At 41.2% G+C, this 27,958-nt stretch overlaps 1 protein-coding gene across 5 annotated transcripts in view; it reads right to left on the bottom strand.

Annotated features, from left to right (window-relative positions):
* insc (INSC spindle orientation adaptor protein) overlaps window positions 1-27,958 on the bottom strand; it is an 83,946-nt gene that overhangs the window by 6,177 nt on the left and 49,811 nt on the right. For all 5 annotated transcript variants that reach the window (XM_084061041.1, XM_084061040.1, XM_084061042.1 and 2 more), the window contains 9 exons: window positions 24,334-24,712; window positions 24,029-24,081; window positions 23,335-23,458; window positions 21,423-21,536; window positions 13,633-13,758; window positions 6,735-6,906; window positions 5,047-5,225; window positions 2,117-2,183; window positions 244-399 (listed from right to left, as the gene is read on the bottom strand). In XM_084061041.1, the coding sequence (XP_083917167.1) occupies window positions 244-399; window positions 2,117-2,183; window positions 5,047-5,225; window positions 6,735-6,906; window positions 13,633-13,758; window positions 21,423-21,536; window positions 23,335-23,458; window positions 24,029-24,081; window positions 24,334-24,712 (1,370 nt within the window). The remainder of the gene's footprint in view (window positions 1-243; window positions 400-2,116; window positions 2,184-5,046; window positions 5,226-6,734; window positions 6,907-13,632; window positions 13,759-21,422; window positions 21,537-23,334; window positions 23,459-24,028; window positions 24,082-24,333; window positions 24,713-27,958) is intronic.

The following is a 27,958-nucleotide window of genomic DNA, read 5'->3' as shown; positions in this document are numbered from 1 at the left end:
TATATAAACGCATCATTTACCATTTACCAATTACTGTAACTTAAAATCCCCAATGTTGATGTCATTGGTATAGGCACGTTTCTGAACTGTCCACAGCTCACCTCTGAGACACAGAGCAAGTGGACAGAAATTGTGCCATCTCATAATGAGCATTAGTAAGGACCAATTGAAGGCATGGTTGAAGTGAAGTGAAGTGCTCCTGTACCACACAGGAGCACACAGAAAAACAGTAGCCTACAGTACCTTTTAGTTGGATGGCTGTTTGAGCCACATCAGGATCTCTGCTGAGGCGGGCCAGGGTGACAGCAGCTTTCTGTTGGACGCGCTCGCACGCAGCACCCTCTGATGGACTGGCAGAGGAGGGCCTCTCTCCCAGTAGCAGGAGGAGTCTCTCTATGCCTGGAAGACACAACAACGAACAACACTGTTACAGCTTGAACACACAAACAGTGTTTCTTACTGAAGATCGGTTATTTCCTGTGAGCGACACTGTTGTCCAACAAATTCACGCTTAACAAGACTGTTACAAGCTCTTTACAGACAGCACAGACAAAGCTACTCAGACATAAATAATACATGCTATCAATACAACTGAAAAACCTTTATACAATGTTCATTGTTTATTTACATGTATTATACTTGTATTCCTAATCAAATTTGTGTTTGGTTATTCTTACTTCTATTTGTATTGGATATTATGTCTATTGTATTTTGTTTATTCAATTTGATTAATTGTGGAAAGCGCTTTGAACAACTGGTTTGAAAAGTTCCTCTTGCAGTAAAGCAAGAATTCAGGAGAGAGTACCTGTTTATCAGCTTAATTTTTATAGTGTTCCAGTTCCAAATTTGTCTGCTCATTTCTTTATGTCATCACCTCCAATTTCAGTTAAATCTGTATCCTGTCTGAGTTCTCTATCCTGATAAGATAAAATTGGTATGCCTGAAAATACATTTTCTGTTATATAATAAAGAGCTGGAGAGAGATGGAGAGTGTTTGTTATTGAACACACACTAGTCTATAGCAATGAGTACTATCAGAATATAGAGCTATTTAACACTTATTTTAACCAAAGAAAATCACTTACCCTACCTTTAAATATAATAAATCACACACTATTGCAATAGATGCAACAGACATGGTCAAAGAATCCAGACAGAAAAAGTTGGGGGCCAACCTGAAGTGAAGCCTATTTGCATCTGTATTTTATGTTTTACTTGGAGTAAGAGAGTGTGGTGTATTCGAAATCAGGTTAATTTGTCCCGTCAAGTACACCGTTTTTTTAAATCTAAAGTAAGTAGATAAAAGCAAACCATAAAAGGTAACAAATGACTTGACCTAGGTCTGTTATAAAGGACCTAAATACAACAAAGCAGTTGAGACATGACAGGACCTCTGTCATCAGCAACACAGACCAAGACAAGACGTAAGAGGATCAGAGAGTCTGAAATCCAACAAAAAACAGAACACACGAATGCACACGGGAAAAACAGGACAAAGTGACAAATTAAGAAAAAGACAGCAGGAATCAAAGAGTGTGGTATGATACATTTGTGTAAATGTAAAATAAAAGGCATGGGAAATTCAAGCAGACTTGAACACCATTCACCACACCATTTCACCACACTAATGATTTTCAGTTAAAGCATTATGAATGGTTGGGCACCTCAGATATGAGATGCTGCTGCCATCTTGTGACATGATGAGATATTGCAATGACATGCGCCATCTTCATCTCACTGTACTGTACAATATTATTCATGATTTTCTAGTGGAGTTATGTTTGTTTCTTTAATCCAACACTCTTTGTTCAAAATTGTAAATAATTAGTCATTTGTTAGCCTGGTAAACCCTCCCTCCGGAAATCTCATTTCCATTGGAATCAAATGGAAATGAGATTTCCGGAGGGAGGGTTTACCAGGCTAGTCATTTGTTGCTGCCCCCCCCCTCAAACCTAGCGCGCGCGCACACACACACACACACACACACACACACACACACACACACACACACACACACACACACACACACACACACACACACACACCATAGTTTTTACTATGCTACTGTTTGATTGTGAACTAGAATGAAATACAAAAACATGTCAGAAATCAATACCTTTTTCTTGAAGGACTTCTGGGGCTGACTGCTCCAAGACTGAGAGGTTTGCCAGAATGGTCACCACCTGATATTCAAATGACAAAAGAAGGTATATATGGTACATGCAAAAAAGATGTCACATACTGTGGCCTACATACTTCATACATTTACCTTATGTGAAATAATGTATCCAGGTTTATCCAGGTAAAATCATGTATTCAGGTTTATTCAGGTAAAATCATTTATCCAGGTTTATCCAGGTAAAATCATTTATCCAAGGTAAAAAATATTTTATCCCGGTTTTCTGAGCATATGCATACAGTTCAGCATAACCCTGCTTAGTGCCTTGCTGAAGATCGAGCCCTTACATTTATCGAGGGCCAACGCGCTGTTGCAGGTTACAGTGGTGTAAAGTAATTAAGTTCATTACTCAAGTACAGTTTGTAGGTATTTTTACTTTCCTGCAGTATTTCCAATTTTCAATAAGTTTACTTCTACTCCACTACATCTCAGAGGCACACATTCTACGTTTACTTTTAATTATCTGAAAACGTTAGTTACCAGTTACTATCACGATGATGGAAACATTCACTCGGTGTCCCAGGTCTCTGATTAGAAGTTAGAATGACAGGTGACAGTTGAATGTGATTATCTTTCTAGTAGGATAAAAAAAAATAGCAGTACAAGGGGTTCTTGGGGACCTGAATGAACCCTGAACCCTTGCAGATCCCTGTGTTGACTTTTGGTCCATTGGCTGTATGGATGCAGCATTAGCCTGGTTCCAGACGAATCTGCCTTTGCAAAATTGCATGCACTTTAGCCCTCGGCAGATAGTGTGTCGTGTGATATGTGACCAGGTCTGGTGTTTAGGGCATCATGTCGCCCATTGACAAAGACTAGAAAAAAGCTTTTAAACTTTTTTTTTTTTTTTTGTGATTTTCGGTTTTTTTCATATTAACACAGTTCGAATGTTGAAGAAGGTTTATAGTCCAAAAGATACGCGTTTTAGAATCATTAAGTGGTTTAAATTACATTACAAAAACAGGAGTGTTTCTGTGTGTTTCTGTCGGTCTTTTGGGGGCGGAGAGTGGTTTTAACTTGCAGGGACACATTAGCATGTGAGTGGTTTTGGTTGGTTGTTGGCCCATTGTTCTCCGGTTACAAGCCTAATCCCCGCCCATCAGTATCACTCCTCTCTGTGGTGGTGTAACGTAACTTAAGTACATTTACTCAAGTATTGTACTTAAGTACAATTTTGAGGTATTTTTTACTTTACTGGAGTAATCGCCACTGGGTGAATATTCAACCTGAGGCTGAAACTAACTTCACCACGGTGGGAAGCGCCGAAACGGCCAGTATTGCGTTAGTCTTTTTCGGGACAGAATGTAGTTCTATCATCAATAATAACATTGTGGTGAACACAGCAGCTCTGAGGGCAGCCCCAGCTAAACAACAGGCCGCTCGACGTTCGTATTGAAGTATTTCACTGAAGATGTAGACAAAACAACGGTGGAATAACGATCTAGGCTAGGAGCTTAGCATTGTTAGCTCGCAGTCAAGCGTCATGGCTGAACGTACAGTTGGTGTTTGCATTTCTCCATTTACAACTCGTACATCAACATAAACGTTCAGATTTAAAATATAAAGTGCTTATCTCATGGCCACGGGTGTTATAATTATGTACGGGCCCTCATAAGTACCCGTATCTTCCGTATTGTTCAATAAAAAGCATTTTGATCCGATTGATGGCCATTGTCTCCGTTGTTTTTCAACTACACGGCCGTATTGGTTGGGGGGTGTATTGCACTCCTGATACGTTATAACTCTATGAGAAAATGGCCGCCGATCGGATTAAAATGCTTTTTATTGAACAATATGGAAGATACGGGTACTTAGACCCACCCGAAGTTAATGGTAACATCCGTGGCCATGAGATAAGCACTTTATATTTGAAATCTGAACGTTTATGTAGATGTACGGGTTGTAAATGGAGAGTGCAAACACCAGGTTGGAGTTAATCCAGGACCTAGCTGGTCGTGTCTTCATTATTAATAGGTAACCCTCGACTGTAGTCGGAGCTGACTACCAGTGGGTCAAATTTAGTGGTGGAAGAAGCACTCGGTGGTAGCAATACCACAATATAAAAATACTCTGTTACAAGTAAAAGTGCTCAAAATGTTACTTGAGTTCAATCAAAGTAAAAGTACTAAAGTCTTGGTATCAAAATGTACTTAAAGTACCTAAAGTATAAGTACTAAAATGTTTGAAAATAGCTGATCTACAAGCTCACAACGCGCCGCAATGCGCATTGTGAGCTTGTAGATCAGCTATTTTCAAATAGACTATGTATAAAATAGGGCTAAAGTGGTTAATGTATGTTTTATAATGTAATAATTTATATCTGCAAAGTAACTAGTAACTCAAGTTTAAAATGATTGTAGTGGAGTAAAAGTACAATATTTTCCTCTGATCTGTAGTGGAGTAGAAGTTAAAGTATTGGAAATACTCCAGTAAAGTAAAAATACCTTTAAAAAAATGTAATTGTGTTGCATCAAATTTCTATATGGTGGACAGCTGACTGAAAGGTGTCAATGGGGGAGTGATTAGAGGAGTGGCTAGGTTGAATAAATTACCCATTGTTCACGCCCATTACCTGGAGCTGAGAGGTGCTAGAAGTGGAAATTCTTTAGGAGGGATTATCTCAGTTTGGACTATTATAGATAACAAGATTAAAATGGTCACATCTTCTTCAAATGTGTTCCAATTTCAATGAATGATACATCATATGAAAGCTTATATTCTGTACTTCAACAATCTGTAATAAAATGAAAAATGAAAAATGCCTACTTGATGCCTAAAGCACTGGACCCGCTCACATATTGTCTGGCCACGTGAGGCTAATGCAGCATAGTAAGCATTCTTCTCTGTATGGTCTATGGTTCCTCTACCTGGTCTTTAGAGTAGGGCGTGTCAACTCTCTGGCGGTCCCTGCAGGCCTGGAGTAAGATGTGTATGGCATTGAGCTGCAAGAGGATCTCACAGGCCATGCTGTCAAAAAAGGTGATGTTAGCCAACGCTGCAGATGCTAGCAGGAACACTTCACCACAGGAGGCGGTCTCACACAACTCTGGAGATGAGGAAATAAACACAGACCCCAAAATCAGTAAATCCATTTTTTTAAAGAAATACTTTGGTAGACTAGCCTACTATATGTGATTAGTTTGGTTAGTTAGCTTAGTTTAGGGGGGTATAAGCATGAAGTGCGGAGGCCATATACGCACCCTTATTGTCATATTTTTTCCAAAACTTTACAGTGGTAGAAGGGCAACAATAATGACCACCAAATATGAAGCTAAATGACCACCTGCTTTTGCTATGGCATGTGCTCTCTGCTTGGGCCCCAGTATTGCAGCTTGCAGCTATGCTTTTTATTTTGTTAGTTTGATTGCATTGACATCCTTTGTCAATGATATGTGAGAGGACAGGGATAATAATTTAAAAAAAGAATACAAAATGTGTAGATGAGTTTAACAGAACTCCATGTCTTTGTCACTTACAGATAAGTATGCAACTTTTAATACTAGCTACTGCACTACTCATAATAAAAGTATCATAATGCTTTGACAATCATTGTATTGAGCTAAACTTTGTCTTCACAGAGTTTAAAAAAAACCTCTATAACAAGCAATTACTACTGTTAAGAGAAACCTTGGGCTTCATTGTTTACAGCACACATGCATTACACATGAATTGTGAAATAATTCTAAAGACGTATCCTTCACAAAGCCAGGTAGTTCAACACTAGCATAAAGATTGTATTTTGTATTTTCTCCTATCCAGAAAGAGAACGTGACATCAGACCATTGTAAGTAATAGCAGTGAAACCTCACAAGATGGCGCCACCTGTCCATTGAATCAATGGATGGGGCCCGCCATGTGTTGTGAGGTGCTGCACTTTCTTGATTCTTCTCTACATCGTTCTGTTCTGTTACGCACTTAGCAGTTTATATTCATATGACTTTGCAGCTGCTTTTGACATGAGCAACACCATTGCAGTACGACGAAGTATAAAGCCTAATTTATGCTCTGTCGTGCGACGGTGTGACGTGTTGTGCTGTGTAGGTCTATTCTCGGCGCATGACACTGTCGTGCTTCAATAGGCTCTATGCACAGCAGCCATATTGGAAAGAAATTGGGCCTCTTCCTTACGTCCTTAATAGGAGTTACCAATGATACTAATTAAGGCTCTGTTCCATTCTGGTCAAACAGAGTCAGGGTGCTGATATTGTGCATGTTGGCGGCCCATTATTCCGACTATGTGGCTTCCGCGTGCGGTTAGGGTTAGGGTTGACCCCTGGAACTACTCTCAGGGTTCCTTGAGGGGGTTCAAAATGGCCCCTTACGGGTGTGTAACTCTGAGCGTGTACAAATGGAATTTGGTTCCATTTGTACACGCTCAAGAGTTTTGGGAGGTCCTTGAAATTAAGTTTTGAGAACCTCTGTGCTACACTAAATGGAACAGAGCCTTCATTAGTACCATTGGTAAAACCTGTGAAGGAAGTAAGGAAGCCCATTTTCTTTCCAATATGGCTGCTGTGCATAGAGCCTATAATGCTTCACCGTAATGTTCACTCACTGATGAGGGCGGTGACGATGTCGTGCATGCTCTCCAGGAAGCTGGCCAGGTGTTGGGTGGAGGTGTGGTGAGGGGAGGTGATCTGGGCCACCACCGCTGCTGCCTCGGCCCTCGCCGCCTCTGCACTCTTCTCATCCGTCAAGATGTCCGCCAGGCAAAGGATTCCATCCACCTGCAACACCAGGAACACGGCATGAGGGTCATATCACTTTTGGTAATGTTTGTTTGTCACTTTTAATAATGTTTAAAACTGCCTTCCCTATTTTGGGAATGTAGGCTACCGGCGCGAACAAACACAAACAATTTTGAGAAGATCATGTATACAGTCTAGAGATTTTAGTCCACAGCGGTGCATCCGGGTGGGGACTGGGAGGATATTTGTCACTGCATGAACTTCTATGACTTTTAGTCGGATTCATGATTCCGTCACTAATGATAATTTACAAATGAAGCACTGTGTATGTGTGTGTGTGTGTGTGTGTGTGTGTGTGTGTGTGTGTGTGTGTGTGTGTGTGTGTGTTTTATACACACACACACACAGCACTTTTTAGCTTTTATTAAGTATCGCTGAAGTGGTTAATAACGTTTAAAACCTATGACTAAATAATAACTACATAATAACTGTATGTTGGATCCATTGGAACACGAGTGCGACATGGAGAGTTTCAGTATTTTTTTAAACATAATCTATAACATATTAGAACCAAAATCAACAAATTAAACACTGTAAAATTCACATTTATTTTAACCATGTAGTGTAGAAACCAACTAGCTACCATCTAGCTTGAATGCAGTTCATATACTGTAGCTTGAGTGGGCACGGTGCCCATTCTGCCTGGCAGTACAACTGCAGCATCACCACAATGAGACGCCGAGCTATTCTTAGCCTAGCAGACAGATAGTAAAGTGTCCTGGGGTCAAGCCAGGTGACACTTTAGTGCAGTCTGCCCATAAAGCCACAGTAATTAAACGGCAACACTCCCCATTTAATAGCCCCCAACCGGGCCGGGGAGTGGGACTGCACTGCTGAGAGGTGTCTTTTCTTTAATCAGTGCATTTCACTGGCACCCATCCCAAAGTGTGTGCATCATGCCTGAATCACACTTAATGGAAGAGAACGTGTTGTACTGTTGGAAAGGTGTTGCGTTGCATCCTGATGATGCATTTTTCCTACGTATCGTAGTTAATCTGCTTATGTGTTAAACTGCATACGTGAACATAACAGAGTTTTATATATATTTAGGTTAAAGCATAACACTTTAGTAATTGTGTCACAGCAGCAAACAGACAGACACAAACATTCAACATACAGTATACAAGAATATAAAACAAGAGTAAAGTTAAAAAAAAAGGTTTTGTTTGTTTTTGTTCCGTCTGAAATGTATTTCTTGATTTTATCAGTGAACGAAATCTGATTTGTCAAGGAAGTACATAACCAAAACCCCCATGTGATAATTTTCATCAGAATACTATGTGGGCCCTGATTAAATGTGTACATCCTATCACTCATCAAGGTCCATGGCCTGGTGCTTCACATGGCTTCTAACCAGAGCTGGTGTATTTAGAATTAAATAAAAGCCTGCTTATATATCTGAGTGAGAACGGAGGGCTAATATAATAAAAGGTGTTATAGGAGCTGAAAAGTGCTGGGAGAGCACATTTATAATTAGAAGTGAGTCAGTCTAGAGGTTTCACCTAAATCTCAGCTCTGATTGGGTGTCACAGACATGACTATGGTCTCTGTCTGTCTGTCTGTCTGTCTGTCTGTCTGTCTGCCTGCGTGTGTGTCGTGTGCGTGTGTCTGTGTTATTCACAAGTAGATGGATTGAAAAGAAGTAAGACACTCAATGGTAGCTCAATCCACATGGTGGCAGTGTCGCACAATCCTTCATAGCTGCTGAGTTGTTATAGAATCACATTCTGCACCCTCTACATCATAAGTATATCAAATTAGCGGAACGCTGACACTATGTTTCACTGAACGGTGGCAGTGAAGTTATTATTAGGCTTATGAAATCTACACTCATGTGTTATATAGAAGCCTGGAGGACTTTTGATTCAGAAAATGGTATCTTCTTATCGTAAGTCCTTTCTTTTATCAATTCTAATAAGGATGATTTTTGTTTAGTTTCCTTCAGTTATTTTTACGTTATACAATGGCAGAGGAGGGCTATAAATTTGTGGAGCTGACTTAAGACAACACATTACCTAGGAGCATAATTACATCTTCTCAACTGCTAAATCATTTTAACATCAGACCTATAAGAGTGTGTCCCACAAAAACCTGTCAAATGTGAACCACACCTGTCTGTCTGTCTGTCACTCAGTCCAACAGACAGTCAATCAACCAACCTGTCAGTCACTCAGTCTGACAAGCATCAGCACACCAGCACGTTGCATAGGTTTGCTTCCCTATATTTGTCCCGACAGACGTCAGCAACAATGCCGCTGACGTGGAACAATCCTTCCTCTCTCACACACACACACACACACACACACACACACACACACACACACACACACACACACACACACACACACACACACACACACACACACACACACACACACACACACACACACACACACACACACACACACACACACACACACTCCCTACATCTATCATTACCCTCCCAAAAGATTATTTCATTCACTTTGTTCTTTGGTAAGGTCTGAACGTGTGTTGTTTTTCTTAAATAAAAATACATACTGAGAGAAAGTTTAGACATATTGTGTAGCTGTGTCCTGTGGGTGTCATGTGCATCATGGTCGTGACATTTTAAAGTGATTAGTGGCAAAGAATAGTGAGTCTTTGTTGTTGTCCTTGTCTGTTACAATTTTGGTGAGTATTTGCACCAAAACATGTTTGTACAGTACATATGCATACACACACAGAGCTACAGTTCCCATATCATACATTTTTTGCCTTAATTCCTTTGAAACCGACAAGCTGGCAAAGATCAACAATGCTAGAATGAGAGTAAAGACACTCTAGTACAGCAGTATCTGGAACCATAAGAACAATAAAGCCTGAAAAGTATCATAGCCTTGTACAGTCGCTTGGAGGGATGATCTGATCATTTACAGATTACAAATCCAATCCCCACAGCAGTGATGCGTCCACAAAAACACTGAAACCCTAAAGTACATCTTGAAAATTACTCATACACGACTCTCAGCCTAATGCTCTGAGTCTACACAGTACAATCCTTAGTGTTAATTGATCATTAACGGGTATATTTGGTAACATATTATAATACACTCTCAGTTACAAATGGATAAATGAACATAGGATTTTACTGTGTGCAAAGTGATTATATTTGCTCAACAACAGATGCAGGGTCAACACCTCCTTACTTTTCACCATGTTGTGATTACTTATATTAATGGACCAACAGAGACTCAAACGACACCTATATCCACCAATGAGCAAGGCAGGGGCATCCCGTCCCGTTTCTGTGCGTCATCCTTCAGTAGTGACAGGTGTCTTTCTCAAGCCCGAGTGAGTTTTAGACTTCTCCGGCGGTCCCTCTTGGGATGCCATTGGTAATCTTGGGGGCGGCCGCTTCTCGTTCCTGCATCGGTGCCTTTACACATGGACGATTGACGTGCCGTCCCAGTTGCTCTTCGCACGAACACAACACACCGTTGTGGCATCATTATTTGCATGATGAAGTAATGTTTGCGTTACTGGAAAAACGCGTTTGACACTATAAAAACGGAATCCTCGATAGAGAGAATGTGCGAGTGTGCGTTTTATCCTCCATTGTTTTTAAACATGCACTTGTTCTGTCAATCTGAACATTGTTCTTTCAGACACGCTTGTAAATGGTGCATTTATGTAGCGCTTTTATCCAAAGCGCTTTACATAGATTGTGCATTACATTCACCCAATCACCCACACACACACACACACACACACACACTCATACACCGATGGCGGAGGAAACCATGCAAGGCACCAACCTGCTCATCGGGAGCAATTAGGGGTTCAGTGTCTTGCTCGAAGACACATCAACACTAACTCTGGGGGAGCCCGGGATCGAACTGGGAACCTTGCAGTTGTCATCCGGCCGATCTACCGGCCACTCTACCCCTGTGCCACTGCCGCCCCTGTGCATGTGCACGTGCATGATAACACACCTCAAGGGGCAAACTCACTTAGGCAAACTCACTTAGCACCAACTTTGTTTGTGCTCAGTCTGCTCACAAGCTGCAGTTGTTTCAGGGAGACGTGGCTGTCATGTTCTTATGTAGCACATGACAGCATTGCCTAGATCTATTGCCTAGATGAGGGGTTCCCAAACTTTTCCATGTCAAGAACCCCCAGCCTCCGGCTGTGGCCCCCCATTTGCTAAATGGAATGGCACACTTTGAAAACCTGTGGCCTGAAGATGCAAGTGCAAGTTAAATGTTCTAACTGTCAGTCATCTTAATGTGTAGGCCTATATAGGGGAAAGGAGATAGCATCACTCTTGTCTGAAGCTACAGTTAAAGTGCCAATATGTCACCAACCATCAATGGTTGAAAAAACACTTTCACTACTTTATCAACCAAAAAACAATTTTCTAAATCGAATGTCATAACAATGGTCACACTTACAGTAATGAACAGTGTGCTTTTGAATATTCCCAGCATTCAGCATGTCTGCTGGTATTCATTTCCCACCCTGGGAGAACTTATGTGCTCCCTCGAAACAAGTCCCACAAGTGAAACAAGTGTTTCTTTGTCTGCTAAGCTCCTCGGTCTGTCTACTGATCGCTCACTCTGTGATCACAGGACTAGTTCTGCCGTGGGACTGAATCTCCTGCTGCTCGTAGCATGTTCACCTGTGAAAATAAACTGACATTCCAGCCATAACACTTTGCGAGAGGAATTGGATTAATATGGGCAAGTCAGCATTCTAATAGGCTCCCTGTGAGCCTAAACATCTCCCTGTATCCGGCACAGTTCGAACATGGGCCAAATAATTTGAACTGAAGGAGTTGAAGTTCACTCTATGGAGGACTGTATGATTCAATTTTAGGCCAGGGGCCAGTGACACCAGAAGCAAACATCTTAAAATACACTAAAAAAACAAGAGCCATGATCATTGATGACTTGTTGTGTTCATTGCCTTTATTTTGTGAAATGACTGCAGAACTTCATGCTGTACAATCACCACTGAGTATCATGATAGTATAGCTTTTGATAGAGAGTAGTAGTTACACCAATAGCGTGCATGTGTGTGCATGCATGCATGCGTGTGTGCGCGACTGTACGCGTGTTTGTGAGTGTGTTCTTTTATTATCTTTATGAGGACCAAAAGTGACATGCGCCAGTCACCATGAGAGAAAAGAGTCATTTTATGGTTAAGAAATACAGTACTTGGTTTCTTGTTAGGCTTAGGACAAGAGGAGGACAATAACAAAGAATCACTATTCTTTAAGACGTTTCAGCTATACAGGACTAAAACTAAAAAAAGATTTTAGACTTTGCCCAACAACAATTGGATGTGCCAAAATGTTCTTCAATTAAACAAAGACAAAACTGAAGTAATCGGTTTTGGAGCCAAGAACGACAGATTCAAAGTCAGCGCCCAACTCAGACCTAAATTTAAACAGCCACATTAACACAATCACAAAGTCAGCCTACTATCACCTCAAAGATATAGCACGGGTTAAAGTATGTCTCAGCAGGATCGAGAAAAACGTGTCCATGCATTCATCTTCAGTAGACTTGACTACTGTAACAGTGTCTTTACAGGTCTCCCTAAAAAATCCATCAGACGACTTGATTCGGAACGCTGCTGCTCGACTCCTTACTAATACCAAGAAAGTTGAGCATATCACTCCAGTTCTTAAATCCTTACACTGGCTCCCTGAGTGTCAAAGAATTTATTTCAAAACACTACTGTTGGTCTATAAAGCTTTAAATGGTTTGGGGCCGAAATACATTTCTGATCTTGTACGATAGCATGAACCATCCAGACCTCTCAGGTCATCTGGGAAAGGCCTGCTTTCTGTTCCTACAACCACACACATAAACATGGCAAGCAGCGTTTAGTTTTTATGCACCACATATCTGGAAACTGCAGGTCTGCTGCCACTCTTATTTCTTAGCTAAAGACCTTTCTGTTTGCTGCTTTGCTGTTTGATTTAGTTATTTTATTTTTTTTATCTTTTCTCCTCTGCACTGTAACTGTATCTTTGTTTTATGCACCCTACTGTCATTTTATAATTGTATTATTGTTTCCTTCGCTTGATGTTTTGTGTAAAGCACATTGAATTGCCTTGTTGTTGAAATGTGCTATACAAATAAAATTGCATTGCCTTGCCTTGCCCAAGAACTAAGTGGATAAAGTTACGGCACACATTATCTTCTTTCGGGAGAGAGAAGTGTGATGGATATAGATGGGTACTGTGCAGTGGTGGAAAAAGTCCCCTTACTTAAGTAAAAGTATCAATACGGCAATGTAGAAATACTCTGTTACAAGTAAATGTCCAGAATTCAACATTTACTTGTACCAAAAGTAGAAAGTACTCCTTATGCAGAATGTCCCAATTCACAAGTTTTCAAATGTATACAATTATTTAGAAAATAGCAGATCATCAAGCTCAAAATGCGTCGTGTGAGCTTTTTTCAAATGGCTATTTTCAAATGGCCAAAATGTATATAGGGCTGAAGTGGTTAATGTATGTTTTGTAATAATAATAATCAAAATCTAAAAAGTAACTAGTAACTCAAGTTTTCAAATAATACTCCAGTAAAGTAAAAGTACCTCAAAATTGTACTTAAGTACAGTACTTGGGTAAATGTTACTTTACACCACTGGTACTGTGCGTGCGTGCACTCATCACTTGCAGGTAGGCCTATGTTTGTGCATGTATGTGTATGTGAGTGTACGTGATTGCACCTTGTCCAGCTGGCTGATGCCTTCTTCCACACAGCAGATGGAGGCCACAGTCCTCAGGGCATGAGCGTAGAGCTCACTGAAACAGTCCTGTCTGCAGATTTTAAACAGGGCCACCACCGCGCCTTCCTGTAAATAAATACAAAGATTATAATCCTGAGTGAGAGTGTATGGATAAGATCAAAAGATTTAAAAAAGTCTAAACAGAGTAATCACAACCTTTCATCAATTAAAAGCAATTGCAACTTTTAGTATTTCATAAATAAAATGAGAAAATCTAATAATTTCCATAAATAAATAGAACAAAAGTTTAAGAAGTAGTCGTAGTCAAAATATCAGATATACAAGCTCAAAATGCGGCGCTAAGCTAGTTTAGGTGCCAAACAAACGTCTAATTTCTGATGCTCTTTTATAGCAACAACATTTACAGAGTTACACGACATTCACATCGACAAACTGACGAGTAGAAGCAATGATCTTATGCCAAAAAAGGTGTGAATATATTCAATAAATTACTCCTCACTAGACCGTTCAATCATGCCTAAGTCAAAGCCAGTGTGCAACCTAGCAGAACTCAATATGATGGTCAAAATGTATTTTGGTTGCCTTTTAGTCTAATTGGTTATACAGTAAATGATTCCGTTAATTCAAGCTTTATGGTAAAACCAGGCCAAACATATTTTACTGGGAAAGTAAAATAGTGAACAGAAAAATAAATACATTTTCCATCCATAAAGGCCACATGTTTTCCTTGGGATGCAGATTAACATTTTATAAATAAACAAAAATAACATAATCTAAAAGTAGAGCCATTCTCTGACAAAAACACATGCAGGGGGGATTGAATTCCATTCACTGCGGATAGGTAGAATTACACGAATAAAGAAGAGGCTCTGTAACTACCACCATTATCCTATAATATGGCCATTATAGCGGAGCTGGAATGTCTCATACGCCACTAAGGCTGCGCTGCCACAGGCTTGAAGTGGCTAATCGTACTGCCCTCATATCTGGCCATTCCCTCTCCTGTTTTCTCCTACATAACAGGCCTGCCATCCCTGAGAAAAAGCACCAAAGGTGCGGGTCTCTGTCCTCTCTGAGAGAGATTTTGATAGATCATTTTAAACTCCAAAGTGCATCACACATGATAAGCTATGGAGGCTTGTGGCCTTGTTGTCTTTCTGTGACGCAAATGTTGGTTTAGCGCCAATGGAAAATGATGATGTCTGACAGAGACTCTGACAAGTCTCAGACTGGAGAATCTCCTGTCTGACAGAATGAACAGTCAGTTTGGAGTATTATCTTGTAAAACATCTGACAAACAGGAGAAGAAAAATACTGTAATTGTGCAATTTATAGAGAGTTGGATGTACAGTATCTCCTTGGGACAGATCAGGTACCAAGGCTCAAAATGCAAATTTAAAGGAGTAGTTTGACCAAAAAATGCCTTTTTCTCAATCATTTACTCACTCCGTAATGGCTTGAATACAAGGAGAATTTTTGTTTGTATAACTTTGGACTACATTGTGAGGATTGTTTGGGAGTTCATAAACAGATTTTTTATATTGTTTTACTGTTGTTAATGTTGGCCTTCTCATTTTACTTCAATTCATCAAGTGTTTTCAATTTTAGGGGGGGATTCTTCATTCACCGTAAAGGAATGTTGTATATACAAAAAAAATTCTCCTTGTATTCAAGCCATCATGGGGTCAGTAAATTATATTTAGAAAAGTTATGTTTATGTGAACTTTTCCATAATTGAACAGACAAACACAATATAAAAACACTGCTTTCCAGTGATCGTCCAAACATTCTGGCACTGGTGGCATTTCAGAGATGTCTTCAACAGACACATTCACTGTGGGTTCCAAAATGATAAACGTAGGTGATCTGTAACTACAAAGCCACTCACTTTGCCTGCGACTGCAATACAAAATCAAACGCTCACTGGCGTCAAATTAACAAGTGCCTTTCTTAATGGAAAGACTCCACATCATCTCATACAGCCAGCGATAAACAGAGAAACAGGTTTATTGCAAGTAAAGATTTTACACAACAATAAACTGCAAGAGGGACTGCACCAAAATGTGTTGACGTGATAAATGGCTAAGCTTGCCGGGCTTGATTGTGTAAGGAGGGTGAATTTGATGGAAATGACAGAACTGTGGTTTTCTGCTGCGGTCATGAGTGTAAAACAGAGGAACAAAGGAACAAGCGCAACAGGTTGTGAAATGCTGAAAGCAGGAGCAAGTTTGTGGAGGCGAAAACAAACAATTTTTGAGAGGAAATCTATTATGACTACAGGAAATGAGCTGTAATGGATATAGGCGACCGATTTCCATTCCATCCTTGTCTACCGATTTTCCTATTCGTTAGTTTGTGAATAAAACTAATTTCAGACAAAATTGGAAGACCGTTGAAAGTTCCTGACAATGAAACCACCTTCATGGTGGGGGGGGGGGGGGGGGGGGGGGAGAGAGACACAATAACCATCAGTCAAGAGGAGTGTAAAGGGAGGCAGGGTAAGACATACAGCAGAGAGTATATTACAGCACAAATAGCAGGCAGCAAATAAATACACATTCAGGAAGGGAGAGAGGCAGACAGACAGACAGGGAGAGAGAGAGAGAGAGAGAGAAATTGAAACAGAGAGAGCTCGACAGCCTGTGTCCTTAGATGATCTAATCAGAGTAATAGAAATGATCTTCTAAATGTCCATGTGTATTGTATTTATGAATGTTTCTGAACGGCCTCCACCTCCTCCCAGGTATTTTAAATGGGGGGTATGTGATATATTGCCTCCCGCATGTCATTGGACTATTTACTACTGCATTACATATTCACCCAACAAAATCTCTCATTGTCAGGTTGAAAACCGCCTGTAATTGTTTAGGAAAAGAGGGTGAAGAGCATGCTAATTTTCCCAGCGGCAGAATGGACTAGAGCAGGGGTCTTCAACGTTTTTCAGGCCAAGGACCTCCTTGCTGAGAGAGAGATGAAGCAGGGAGGGACCCCCTCTATATTGTATAAAATTGTGTTTGCAGATTAAACTTTTTATTTTTTACTTGGTCTGCTCTTTTTTCCCTCTATACCAAACCTTTTTGCCAAAAATAGCTGAGCTTGTAGATCTGTTATTTTTGTCTAAAGTTCTCCCCAGAAAAGGGATGCTTGGGTTCACGTGGTTAATGTAAAAAAATTATCATATCACACAAAGATTTGGCAGCCCCCTGTAGTAACTCTGAGGACCCCCTAGGAGTCACGGACCCCCTGTTGAAGACCCCTGGACTAGAGTCTAGATAAGACTCTTGTCTCTAGAGGTACTTTAACATTGCATAACGGAAGATATGGGGTTTGAACCCGGGGTTGAAGCCCTTGAGCTCACACCCTTGAGTGCCTGTCCAAGAAATGGATCAAATCTAAAATGACTTTTGGGGTTTTGGGGTTTTAATCAGAGGTGACTGGATGGCCAAGTGTTTTGAGCATCTACAATGGAATTAGAAGATCACACATTTGAACACTTTCATTTGCTCTGCTCGGCTAAAAATATAAATATATTGTCATTCATGACATGATACAGAGATGCAATTAAATGTGCTGCCACCGCTCAAGGGGTATTCAACTTGAATGAACTTGAAAGTTACTCTCACAACAATGACCATGTGAGCATTGAATGAAAAGTAAACCACCAAAATTGCAGTTACAGGTTTTCTACCCAGCTACCACTGCGCTTTATTTTCCAATGCGGTGAGTGGGGACAGAGACAAGTGGGATGTGCCAACATGGACACATTTAGATCCTTATCCATCAACCCCAGCTGTAAAACACAAAGAGAACTCACTCTACATCATGAAAGTGTTTACTTTTCATCTGATGTTGCAGTTTGATGTATGGACTATGACAACTATATGGTTCAATTCTCACACTAAGAAGACATCTGCTGCCAATTCATTGATTATTATTATTATTTGTTTTAGATTTTGCAGTCGTGTCTTTTCTGTTTTTCTGGTTGATTTGAAAAGCTGTGTAACTTTAAAAAGTGATATCCAAATAGAGTGGAATTACTGTCTTAAATAGGAATGGGATTGACCTTTTTTTGTGAATTTGTTATTTGCTATGCATAGCCTGGTATGGCCGTGTAATACAAACTAACCAGATATCTGAAGTACCAGGTTGTGTTTTACTGCATCAATATAATCCAGATAGTGGCAGGTAGGCTACTGTAATCTTAAGTCTTCTGATAAATGGTCAGCTTAATAGGAGGAAGGGAGGAGAGATGAAGGCAGAGATGAACGAATGGAGGGAAGAGGTAGAGTAGAGATGGAGGGAAAGAGGGAGGGAGGGATGGAAGCGTGTGAGATTGGTTGGCGGAAATGTTGCATCTCCGTCCGTACAAGCAGTTAGCTAATGACAGTGAATAAGCAGACAATGGTAACAGAGGATGAAAGTTACACACCCCATAGACAGAGATGGGTGGCAGATAAGCAAAGAGGAAGAAACAGATAGGAGGGAGGGATAAGAAGGAGTGATAGAGATGGAGAAAGACGTGTGGAAGCGATGAGCATAAATAAAAAGAGATAAAGACGTAAAGACAGAATGATAGAGGAAGACAGAGACAAATAGGAAGACAGGGTATTAAGAAAGAGACAGAACAGTGAATTCAGAGACCAGGTGACAGATGTTTAGTGTTGGGTATTCATTATTGGCCCCCATTGGCAGGTAGATGTCCTTTTCGTAGTCCTACGAAAAATGTCTCTGTGAAGGGACCGGAATGGGTCATCTCACTGATCAATGTTCACCCCTAATGGGAGCTGACAATATTGATTTGATGATCTGCAGCAAGGGAAGAGTGTGTGTGTGTGTGTGTGTGTGTGTGTGTGTGTGTGTGTGTGTGTGTGTGTGTGTGTGTGTGTGTGTGTGTGTGTAAGCTTGTGTGCTTGCGTGCGTGCGTATATAATCCTATGCACGGTATGATTTTTATACAAATGTATTTTTGGATGCAGTAAGTATGTTAAGGTGCGTGAATCATGAGCCTGTATGTGTATGACATTTGTGCACCTGTATGTTAATACACTTTATTTATTGAGCACTTCTCTAAGCTAAGTTAAAAATCACACCCTGTGTGAAGGAAGCGGTGCCTTTGGGGCGGGGCTTAACTCATTTCAGTTCGTCCCTATTGGTGGTCTGAGTCCACGTACCAAATTGTTAGTTAGTAGCATGCTGCAAACTGGAATAATGGCTGTTTAAAGCCCAGCCAATGGGCAGACAGAGGGGGCGGGGCTTAAGTAATTACAGTTCATCCCTATTGGTGGTTTGAGGCCATGTACAAAATTTGAACTCCGTAGCATGCTGCAAACTTGAGTTATGGCTGTTTGAAGGCCAGCCAATGGGAAGACAGAGGGGGCGGGGCTTCAGCAATTCATGCTGGTCCCTATTGGTGGTCTAAGTCCACATACCAAATGTGGACTTGGTGGCATGCTGCAAACTGGAGTTATAGCTGTTTAAAATCCCGTGCTCATCCCGTGCTCATACGGGCGCTGGGGGTCCCTGGACCCCTCTTTGATAACTTCAGCAATTCATGCTGGTCCCTATTGGTGGTCTAAGTCCACATACCAAATTTGGCCTTGGTGGCATGCTGCACACTGGAGTTATAGCTGTTTAAAATCCCGTGCTCATCCCGTGCTTCCACGGACATAATGTGCTCATCCCGATCCCGTGCTTCCACGGACATAACATACGCTGGGGGTCCCTGCACCCCTCTTTGATAAGCAGTGGCACGTGTGGCCAATAAGAGGACAGATGGCAGAGGCAAGCTCCATGTGTGTGTGTGTGTGTGTGTGTGTGTGTGTGTGTGTGTGTGTGTGTGTGTGTGCGTGTGTTTGTATGTGTTGCTTCTTTGCCGTGCTCATCCCGTGCTGATACGGACGGACAGACGGACGGACATACGGACAAAGTCAAGTGTAGAGCGGTTGGCACCGCTAAAAAGTGCTAAAACATTTAAATAAAATGTGCAGTGAGGATCAAACAATCTAGAGACACAGCAAACAGGGAGTGACACGCAGCAGGTCGCCAGGCTCGGGAATAGAACCCGCGACTTGCTGTCAGGCTGCATTAGAGCCTATATGTGATATGCACCTTAACCGCTAGGCCAGCGGCGCCCCAGATAAAGGTACATTTTAAGGAGAGATTAACAAAGGAAACAAACTACCCCCCCGTCCTTACACCCTCAATCAGGCAAGGAAAATAGTCAGCTCAGGAACAACCAGCAGGTTCCCATCTGAGGACCTCAGGCTCTTGTGTGTAGTGTATACCTTTGTGTAAGATTAGCCTTTGTGCATGATTGTGTGTGTGCGTGCGTGCGTGCGTGCGTGCTTGTGGGTGTGCATGCGTGGCGTGCGAGAGTGTGTGCGCATGCCATCAGGAACAGTCTTATCAGGGCATCCTGGAAGCGGTCAGTGAACTAATGGCCGTTTGAGACTGTCTGGATGTCCTGTCTTATCTCAGGGTGGAAGAGCATTTTTGGAGACACATAAGGACAGATAGAGACCTCTTTAGAATCGTAGTGTTGACGTCAATTCAGGACTTTCAGAGTGCATCGACATCCTTTTTATCCTTGTCTATGGTGAAAATGAACGAGACGTTTTGGATCCCCTTCATGAAGGATCGTGCTCATTACACGAAACGGTGGCGTCCGTGAGCAAGGGAGACGTGCAGATACAAAAGAGAGTGGTTCGCTTAAAACTGAGAAAGACTGCTGTATAAGAAAAGGGGTTTGTGCCAAAACTGCGGAAACATGGCCAACACAGTGGGCATGCACAGTAGAATCAGGTTAATTTAAAGCTGCAATCTGTAGGTTTATGACCTATACCGGGTATTCAAAGCCAGGTGAGATATTGAACATATGAGCTTCAAGCGGTACTACTTGTCAACCAGTAGGTGTCCTAGCTGACACCATTGTCAAAATTCCTCGGTGGAAGAGTCAGGAGACCACCTCCAACCACCGCAGATGTGCTAGTAATTATCCCATTAACATACTCTAGCATAAAGATTGGTTAAATTGACCAAAAGTGATGCATGGGCCCTCTCAGAGTTGAATAAACACAGGATTATACAGCAATGTTGTTTTTCCCAGGATAGCTGGGGAAGACTTCCGCTGAGATGCCTGTAATTTTCGGAGACAGGGGGAAGGGTTGCGATTGTTTTGCTTCACGATATAAACGATTCCTTCAATCATATGGCTTGCCAACTCAGTCAGACGCCGCGATTGTCGCCGCCCATCAGCTGGGAACTCACTATTGGTAGCTCGCTCATGTGCTCCTCACAAGCCTCAAGGCCTTGCTGTCATATGAGCACGCCTGCCTGGAGAGCAAGGTTATTATAGTTAACTAAAACTAATGAAATAAAGAAAACTAAAATTGAAAAAAACTTTTCGCTAACTGAAATAAATAAAAACGAGAATTAAAAAAAAAAAAAAAACGATAACTATCTGAAACTGTATTGTTTGTTTACAAAACTAACTAAAACTAACTGAAATTTTAGACAAAATGTTTTATTTTGTCTATAAGCTTTTGGGGATGATGAAATCTTATGCTGTACCAGTTTAAAAACTAACTAAACCTATTACATTTTCAAAAATAAAAACAAATAAAACTAACTGAATGTCAAAACGAACAAAAAAAACTAAACTATTACAACCTTGCTGGAGAGTTAACAAAACAAGCACTCCTCTGCCACAGCCATCCTTGGAAAAACAATGTAGAATACTGCAAGGCTAACGTACAGTAAATGAGCCCCACCTTGGCTATGATGCTGCACAGCTGAGGTCCATCCTGTGTGAGGGAGAGCAGGTTGCTGATTGCACTGCCAATGGTGTACACGTTGTCTGAGGACTCGATCTGTCTGATCAGCACCTGTAGGGAAACAAACAGGTTAACCACTTAAATTAACCCTCTATTCTTAGTGAAACAGACCTGAGTTACAACTGCACTTGGACCGCTTTTTTCCCCGTCTGCACCAAATATATTTGCCAAAAAGATCCGATCTACAAGCTTGTAGATCTACCATTTTGGGCGAATGTTCCCCCCAGAATTGGCATGCTGGTGTTCAAGTGATTAATTGGGAAAATGCAACTTTATTTCAGAGTTACATTAACACTCGGGGCTTTACAGTGTACTGTGCAGGTCTCATTGTCAGACCCTGGATGTATTATTAGTGATTATGTGGTCAGCATATTTAGTGGTTGAGCTATCATATCGCCCTTATTGTCAAGAGTTATTTGTTTTGAAATTAACTTGACTGGTTTTTCATGTCTGTGATAATGTGAAGTATTGCAAGTAAGAACCCACCTTACCATTTAGTTGCGTGTGACTTACAATAATTAAAACAATGGTAAAAGATTTGAAATGTATATCAATAACACAGATGGACGGATGGACGGGGTGCAAAACACGCCTTCGGCCTGGCGGAGACAATAAACCTGATTGTGATTGTAATGGCTCAGTAAGTCCTTTAGATCTAATAACAACACAAAACAATAAATGGACAACACAAATTATCTTCCTGGCATGAACACCAAACACCAAACATAAACCTTCCCTGTGTATTGCAGTCCTATTACTATCAGGGCTATTACTAAAGGGATTAATTGGAGTAGAATGTCAGCTCTATCTAGTTTATTGTACCTTACTCCTCAGTGACACAGTGATGTCATCGTCCATTAGAGGGGAAATAATAGTGAGCACATGTTTACCTCTCCATTCAGCCTGCCTCTGATAACTGGATGAGGGTGGTAACTTTTAAAACCATGTGGAGTGGAACGATTTTGGCATATAGTTCAAAGTGGGCGTGTGTGTGTGTGTGTGTGTGTGTGTGTGTGTGTGTGTGTGTGTGTGTGTGTGTGTGTGTGTGTGTGTGTGTGTGTGTGTGTGTGTGTGTGTGTGTGTGTGTGTCCTTGAGGATAGTAAAACCATGAACAAACCGTGTGGGGACATCGTGTGGGGACATCGTTCTGAGAAAATGTTTAATGTTTAGGGCAACAACAAAAAAAGAGTTGGAGTTATACAGCATGTGTGTCCTATGCATTGTATGTGTATAAAAAAAATGTGTGTGCATGTCTGTGTGTGTTGTGTGTTTGTGTATCTGTCTATGTGGCATTAAAGAAAACAAAAAGAAAATAATAATGATAGCACTGGCACACTAATATGATATAAGGACATAGCATTAAAAGCAGGGTGCACGTTCTACCAGAGGGGTGAGAGCAAGAGAGGGAAAAAGCAGTTATTAAAGGGATATTTCACTTTCAAACATGTTTGGGGTCATTTTTACGTCTACTCAGGTTTTGTGAGCACCCCAGACAGTTTTTAAGTTGCTCGATTCAGTATTTAGATATTTGATATTCATTCTATCAGACACGCCCCCTTCCTATACAAACCCATTGTAATTTCAAACTCCATTTTAACCATGTTAGATTCAATAAAAATACATGTCCTTGGTTCTGGTGACTGATATTGGCCTTCTAATGCGTGAGTGTTTTTTTTTAAATGGGTTTGTATAGGAAGGGGTGTGTCTGATAAAATGAATATCAAATATCTAAATACTGAATGAAGCAAATTAAAAACTATCTGGGGTGCTCTCAAAAGCCTGAGTAGACGTTAAAATTACCGAAAACAACTAAGTGAAAAGAAGGGGAGGTTTTGGTTCACCTCATACCTGGATCTCATTGGCCAAGGCCATGTCAATCATGTTGCTGAAGGAGTCACTGACATCAGTGAGGATCTCATGAATGGCCTCCCTCATGGACTTGAGGAAGTACTCATCTTCTGTATGAAGGCATCTGGAGATGGCAGAAGAACATGTGAATGAGCTCCTTTTGTCATAGTGGCTCCTGAACCGGCTTTTGTATATATAAAACTGTATCAAAATCTACAAAGTAACTAGTAACTAAGTTTTCAAATAATTGTAGTGGACTAAGAATTTGCCTCTGAGATGTAGTGGAGTAGAAGTAAAAATATTGGAAATTGGAAATGCTCAAGTAAAGTACAAATACCTCAAAATTGTACTTAAGTACAGTTTTGAGTACATGTACTTAGTTACTTTCCACCACTGGGTTTGGTGTGTGTGGTTCAGGACTGACAAGCTATATATTCAATACATTAACATATTTAGACCTGAGGCCGATTCTAAAAACGCCTTCTAAAACCTAACCTAAGATTTCTGAAAATGTTCAAATTCTTACTAAAGAAATGTATACAACATGATGTTGCTATATGTATAGCAACAACTAATGAGACACAGAGGTGGCTCCCGGATTCAAAGGTATAACAACGTATACAGTAGGTGTCAGCAGGTCTAAATGGGTTAATATGTTCCATACTTTCATATGTTCTTTTGTGTGTGTTTTTACCTCTCTGTAATATTGGTCAGCTCCATGCACTTATCAAGTAGAGATTTCTCATGCTGCAGAGTGACATAAAGAAAAAGTCCTTGTTTAGAAATGAGTCCTCAAAACAAGCCAAAGCACTTTGATTAATCTAAATAGACTTGACATCTATAAACTATAGTTGACATCTATAGCATTGATGTTAACTTAGAGATTTCTAATTTCTATTTTGTATTATTGTTTTTGTATATCCATAAATAAATGGCTAATAATAATAACAACAACAATAATGATAATGATAATGATAATGGTGCATCACACACACACACCTTCTGCATCTCTGGCGGTGTGTTGCGGGCCGCCCCGTACTCGTGCACCAGCGAGCGCACATGGCAATTGGCGCGCACAGCCGTGCTGTGGACCCTCTGCCAGCGGCCCTTCTCCAGCCTCTGGAACATCTTGCCCAGCTCCGTGCTCACCACCAGCGCCCGGCGGAGCAGCGTCTGGAGGTTGTTCCTGGCCACGTGGTCCCCTCCGCCACCGCCGCCGAGCACAGACGAGCCCACGATCAACTCCCCTTGCTGGGCGTCCTCCTCCACCCCGATGGGCTTGGCCTGGAGAACACACATGCACTCCACCTCGGTCATGTGGCGGAGGTCCTCCATCCAGCGCTGCACCGAGTCCACCTGGAGGGACTGCATCCGGCTGCTGTGAGGGCCACAGGGTGGAAAGGAAAGGAAGGACATTTTTAATTAGATTTGCTTTAAATCAGTGGTCTCCAATTGGTTTCATTTGGAGTGTGGCGAGCCTGAGCAGACTGCCGAACCATGGACTGTTTAAGAATATGTGGACTAAGGGATCGTGACGTCACCCATTGGTTTCTACAGACCTGTTTTGAAGCCACTATAGCTCAGCGAAAAATGGCAACAAATACAACCGCAGCCAGTGTTAGTGGGCAGGGAGCTAGGGGTGGGTCTTCATTTAGTACAACTCAATCACAAGCCCCGAAAGCATACCCTGCGTTATCATCAATTTTAAGAAAGAAGACTTGAAACCAGCGATTGAAAACAATGTCTATATGAAAAGGTTTCGTAAGGTAATACAACCAAGTGTAAAGTCCTGTCAAGTCCCCATTGAATTAAAATTAGGAGGAGGCTGAGGGGGGGGGGGGGACTACAGCGTTTTTTATTACTTCCGCATTGGCTTCATTTCCAAGACCGAACCCTTGCCGAACACATAATCACCACCTGTCCCCTGTACAGACCACTTTCGAGGGCAGGCCTCTTCCAAGTGGGACCAGAGACGAGCTATAGGTGTGGCTGCACGACACTGAGTTGGACATTTGAGGGTGATACACGAAAGAAGAAGGGCACGACAGAGAGAAGAGTTGTGTCTAAATAGGGACCTCAGTTAATTTAACTCTGAGTGTACAAATGGAACCAATGGGTCTGTCACGGGGCAGCCCGTGCCCTATACACAGACACGCTAAGAAGGAAGTGACTGTTTGTAGCGTGACATGATTTTTACCTGTATTCGTTAAATGTAAACACTGTTTATTGGAACCGAGCTGAAAATGTTTGTCACCTGTCTTTCCTCTGCAGTACTGGCATCCCTCTGAATGAGACCTGGAACTGCCGAAACAGAGCACGACCAGTCCATTTGGTTAAGAAGGGGGGGAACGTGCCAAGTACTGTAGAGGAGAAGGGGTGTGTGTATATGTGTTTAAAAGCGTTCTTGTTGTTAAAGTATTTTGATTATATTGGTGCCTAAATATGTGATTAATTTGTGCTGTACAACATTTACTTAAAGTTTAGATTATTCCTGTGGAATGGGGAATGTCTATAAAAAGCTAATTGATAGCTAATTGGAGTCTGTACTTGTGGTAGGATCCACTCCCTATTTAATGGAGGCTGCAAAGAGCATCTAATCAGTTGTACTTGGGCAGGCAAAGAGTTAACAGCCTTGAGAAAGAGCTTCCAGGACCCTTATTTATGGACAGCCTTTTTGTGCAGTCGCTGTATGGTTTGTTGTACTTTAAGGCTTCCCATTTTGTCTATTTTTGTTCAAAGTCTAATTTTTATTTAAAAGGTCTCCACTTTCATCTGCTGCATTGGACTGTTTCCTGGAGATTTTGAGAAAAATAAAAAGCCAAAGATCTGTCATTCTGAACTATTTTATTTGGTTCCGTTTTCCCTATGTGTGTGTGGTCTCAGAGTTACACACCCATATTGATCCATTTGGTTCCTAACTATCAATCATTTAGCGGGGGACCCCCGGAGACCCCCTTGAGAACTAGCATTTTAAATGAGAATGTACAGTAAGTTCACTAAGTTGTATTAATGACACTGGTGCTCACAAGTGATGTCAGTACCCACAGAGGCTGTGAATATTGACATATATAAATGTAAACAGAAACTCAATTACTATAGTATGAAGAGAGGAAATAGAAGATAATATAGAACTTTAGCTATCAAAATAGCCTAACCTTTAAAGTTGTCTCTACTGTATGTGACATTGGTGCTAATGGTTTGAGGAAAAGCTGTGGTTTAAGTCATTCACATCATAGATAAACATCTACAGTATTGTGTACACATCATGGAGATAATGACTTTAACAATTCACATTAACCGCTTAAGCCTTGTACTTCATTGGATGATGCTCATGTGTCGCATCGCGAAGATTTGTTGTCTATAATGACATGCCCAAAATAGGGATTCCTGTAAGAAAGTGGTTAAATGCACACAGATTAGTTTGGGGGATAGCACAGATTTTAGAGTTTCAAAGTACAGTATATAATATCAAACACAGGACCAAGCGCATGACAGAGTCTGAAATCAAATAGGGTATGCCTTTTGTAATGCTATGCGTTGGAACATGGTGAGTCACACATGTTTAAAGGATTTGTATTGATCGGCCAGTTTGCTCTCAATTTGTCTAGCTTGATGGATCCAATTCCCCGCACAAAGCTGAGAGACATTTACTCAACTTCCCTCATAAATAGTACATTTGTAGGTCCTGAGAGTCTTTCTTTCGTGAGCTCTTGCCCCCCCTGTGGATAAAATGGTAAGCAGGAAGACATACAGTAACATATTCCTCCGGTACAAACAAAATCATTATACACCCATGCAAAATCTCACTACTAATACTACTCTGCAGTACAATCTCCTTAATTACACAACACTATAAAGTGTCAAAGATACCTTTGAAACACCACAGCGTTCCTAAAATCAATGTTGTGGGTGAGAGGTCAAGTATCCCCGGGCTAGTTGTCTATTGCTCGTTAGTCAAACCTTCACTATCAACTCGGGGCCAGTGTTATCGCTGAGTCAAATGAACCAAACATTTCAAAGACCAACCATGCCACTTAAATCCTAGCTACAATTGACCCTAATGAACATTAGCTTAAAGGGGGTTTCCACAGCTCTCCACTCAATGAGACAAACCCTCGTGGAGGACGGCTGGGTCGATAGTCGTGATTCCCTCCTCCGCCTCTGAGCAAACAAGCAGTGTGGGTGTGCTAATGAAGCTACTCCTCTCCGCCTGCAGGGTATTGTCTGGAGTTTTTTATGGAAATGCTATGTCAATGGAGACTCTGTTAGGAATATTGCGTCGGCATCGAGTGTTAGTTGTTCAGTGAAGGGGGGGCATTGTCATCACACGAGGACTCCAAACAAAGCTCATATTGAATGTGTTTGGAATGGGTAAACCTCTTCCCTTTAGCCTGATACCACAGAGTGCCTTTGAGACGTGCATATTTGTTTATTGGCCCACAGACGCTAAAACCTTTATAGTGAATTTCTTTTTGCTCAGGTCGCGTATTGGGTTTCAGCTTTTAGTCGCATGGTTAAACAGGCTGAGATATTAGAAAGGTGTGGCTCCAATTAAGTCGTCAAACAATATGGAGGGTGTCTGTTTGCTAAAGAGAATCAATGTGTAGTTAAGGTCAGTAAAAAG

The sequence above is a fragment of the Gymnoscopelus microlampas genome (genome assembly GCF_963454915.1).
Source record: "Gymnoscopelus microlampas genome assembly, chromosome: 6".
NCBI lineage: Eukaryota > Metazoa > Chordata > Actinopteri > Myctophiformes > Myctophidae > Gymnoscopelus > Gymnoscopelus microlampas.
Note: the sequence above shows the minus strand (reverse complement) of the source record. Positions and strands in the feature narration are given on the sequence as shown.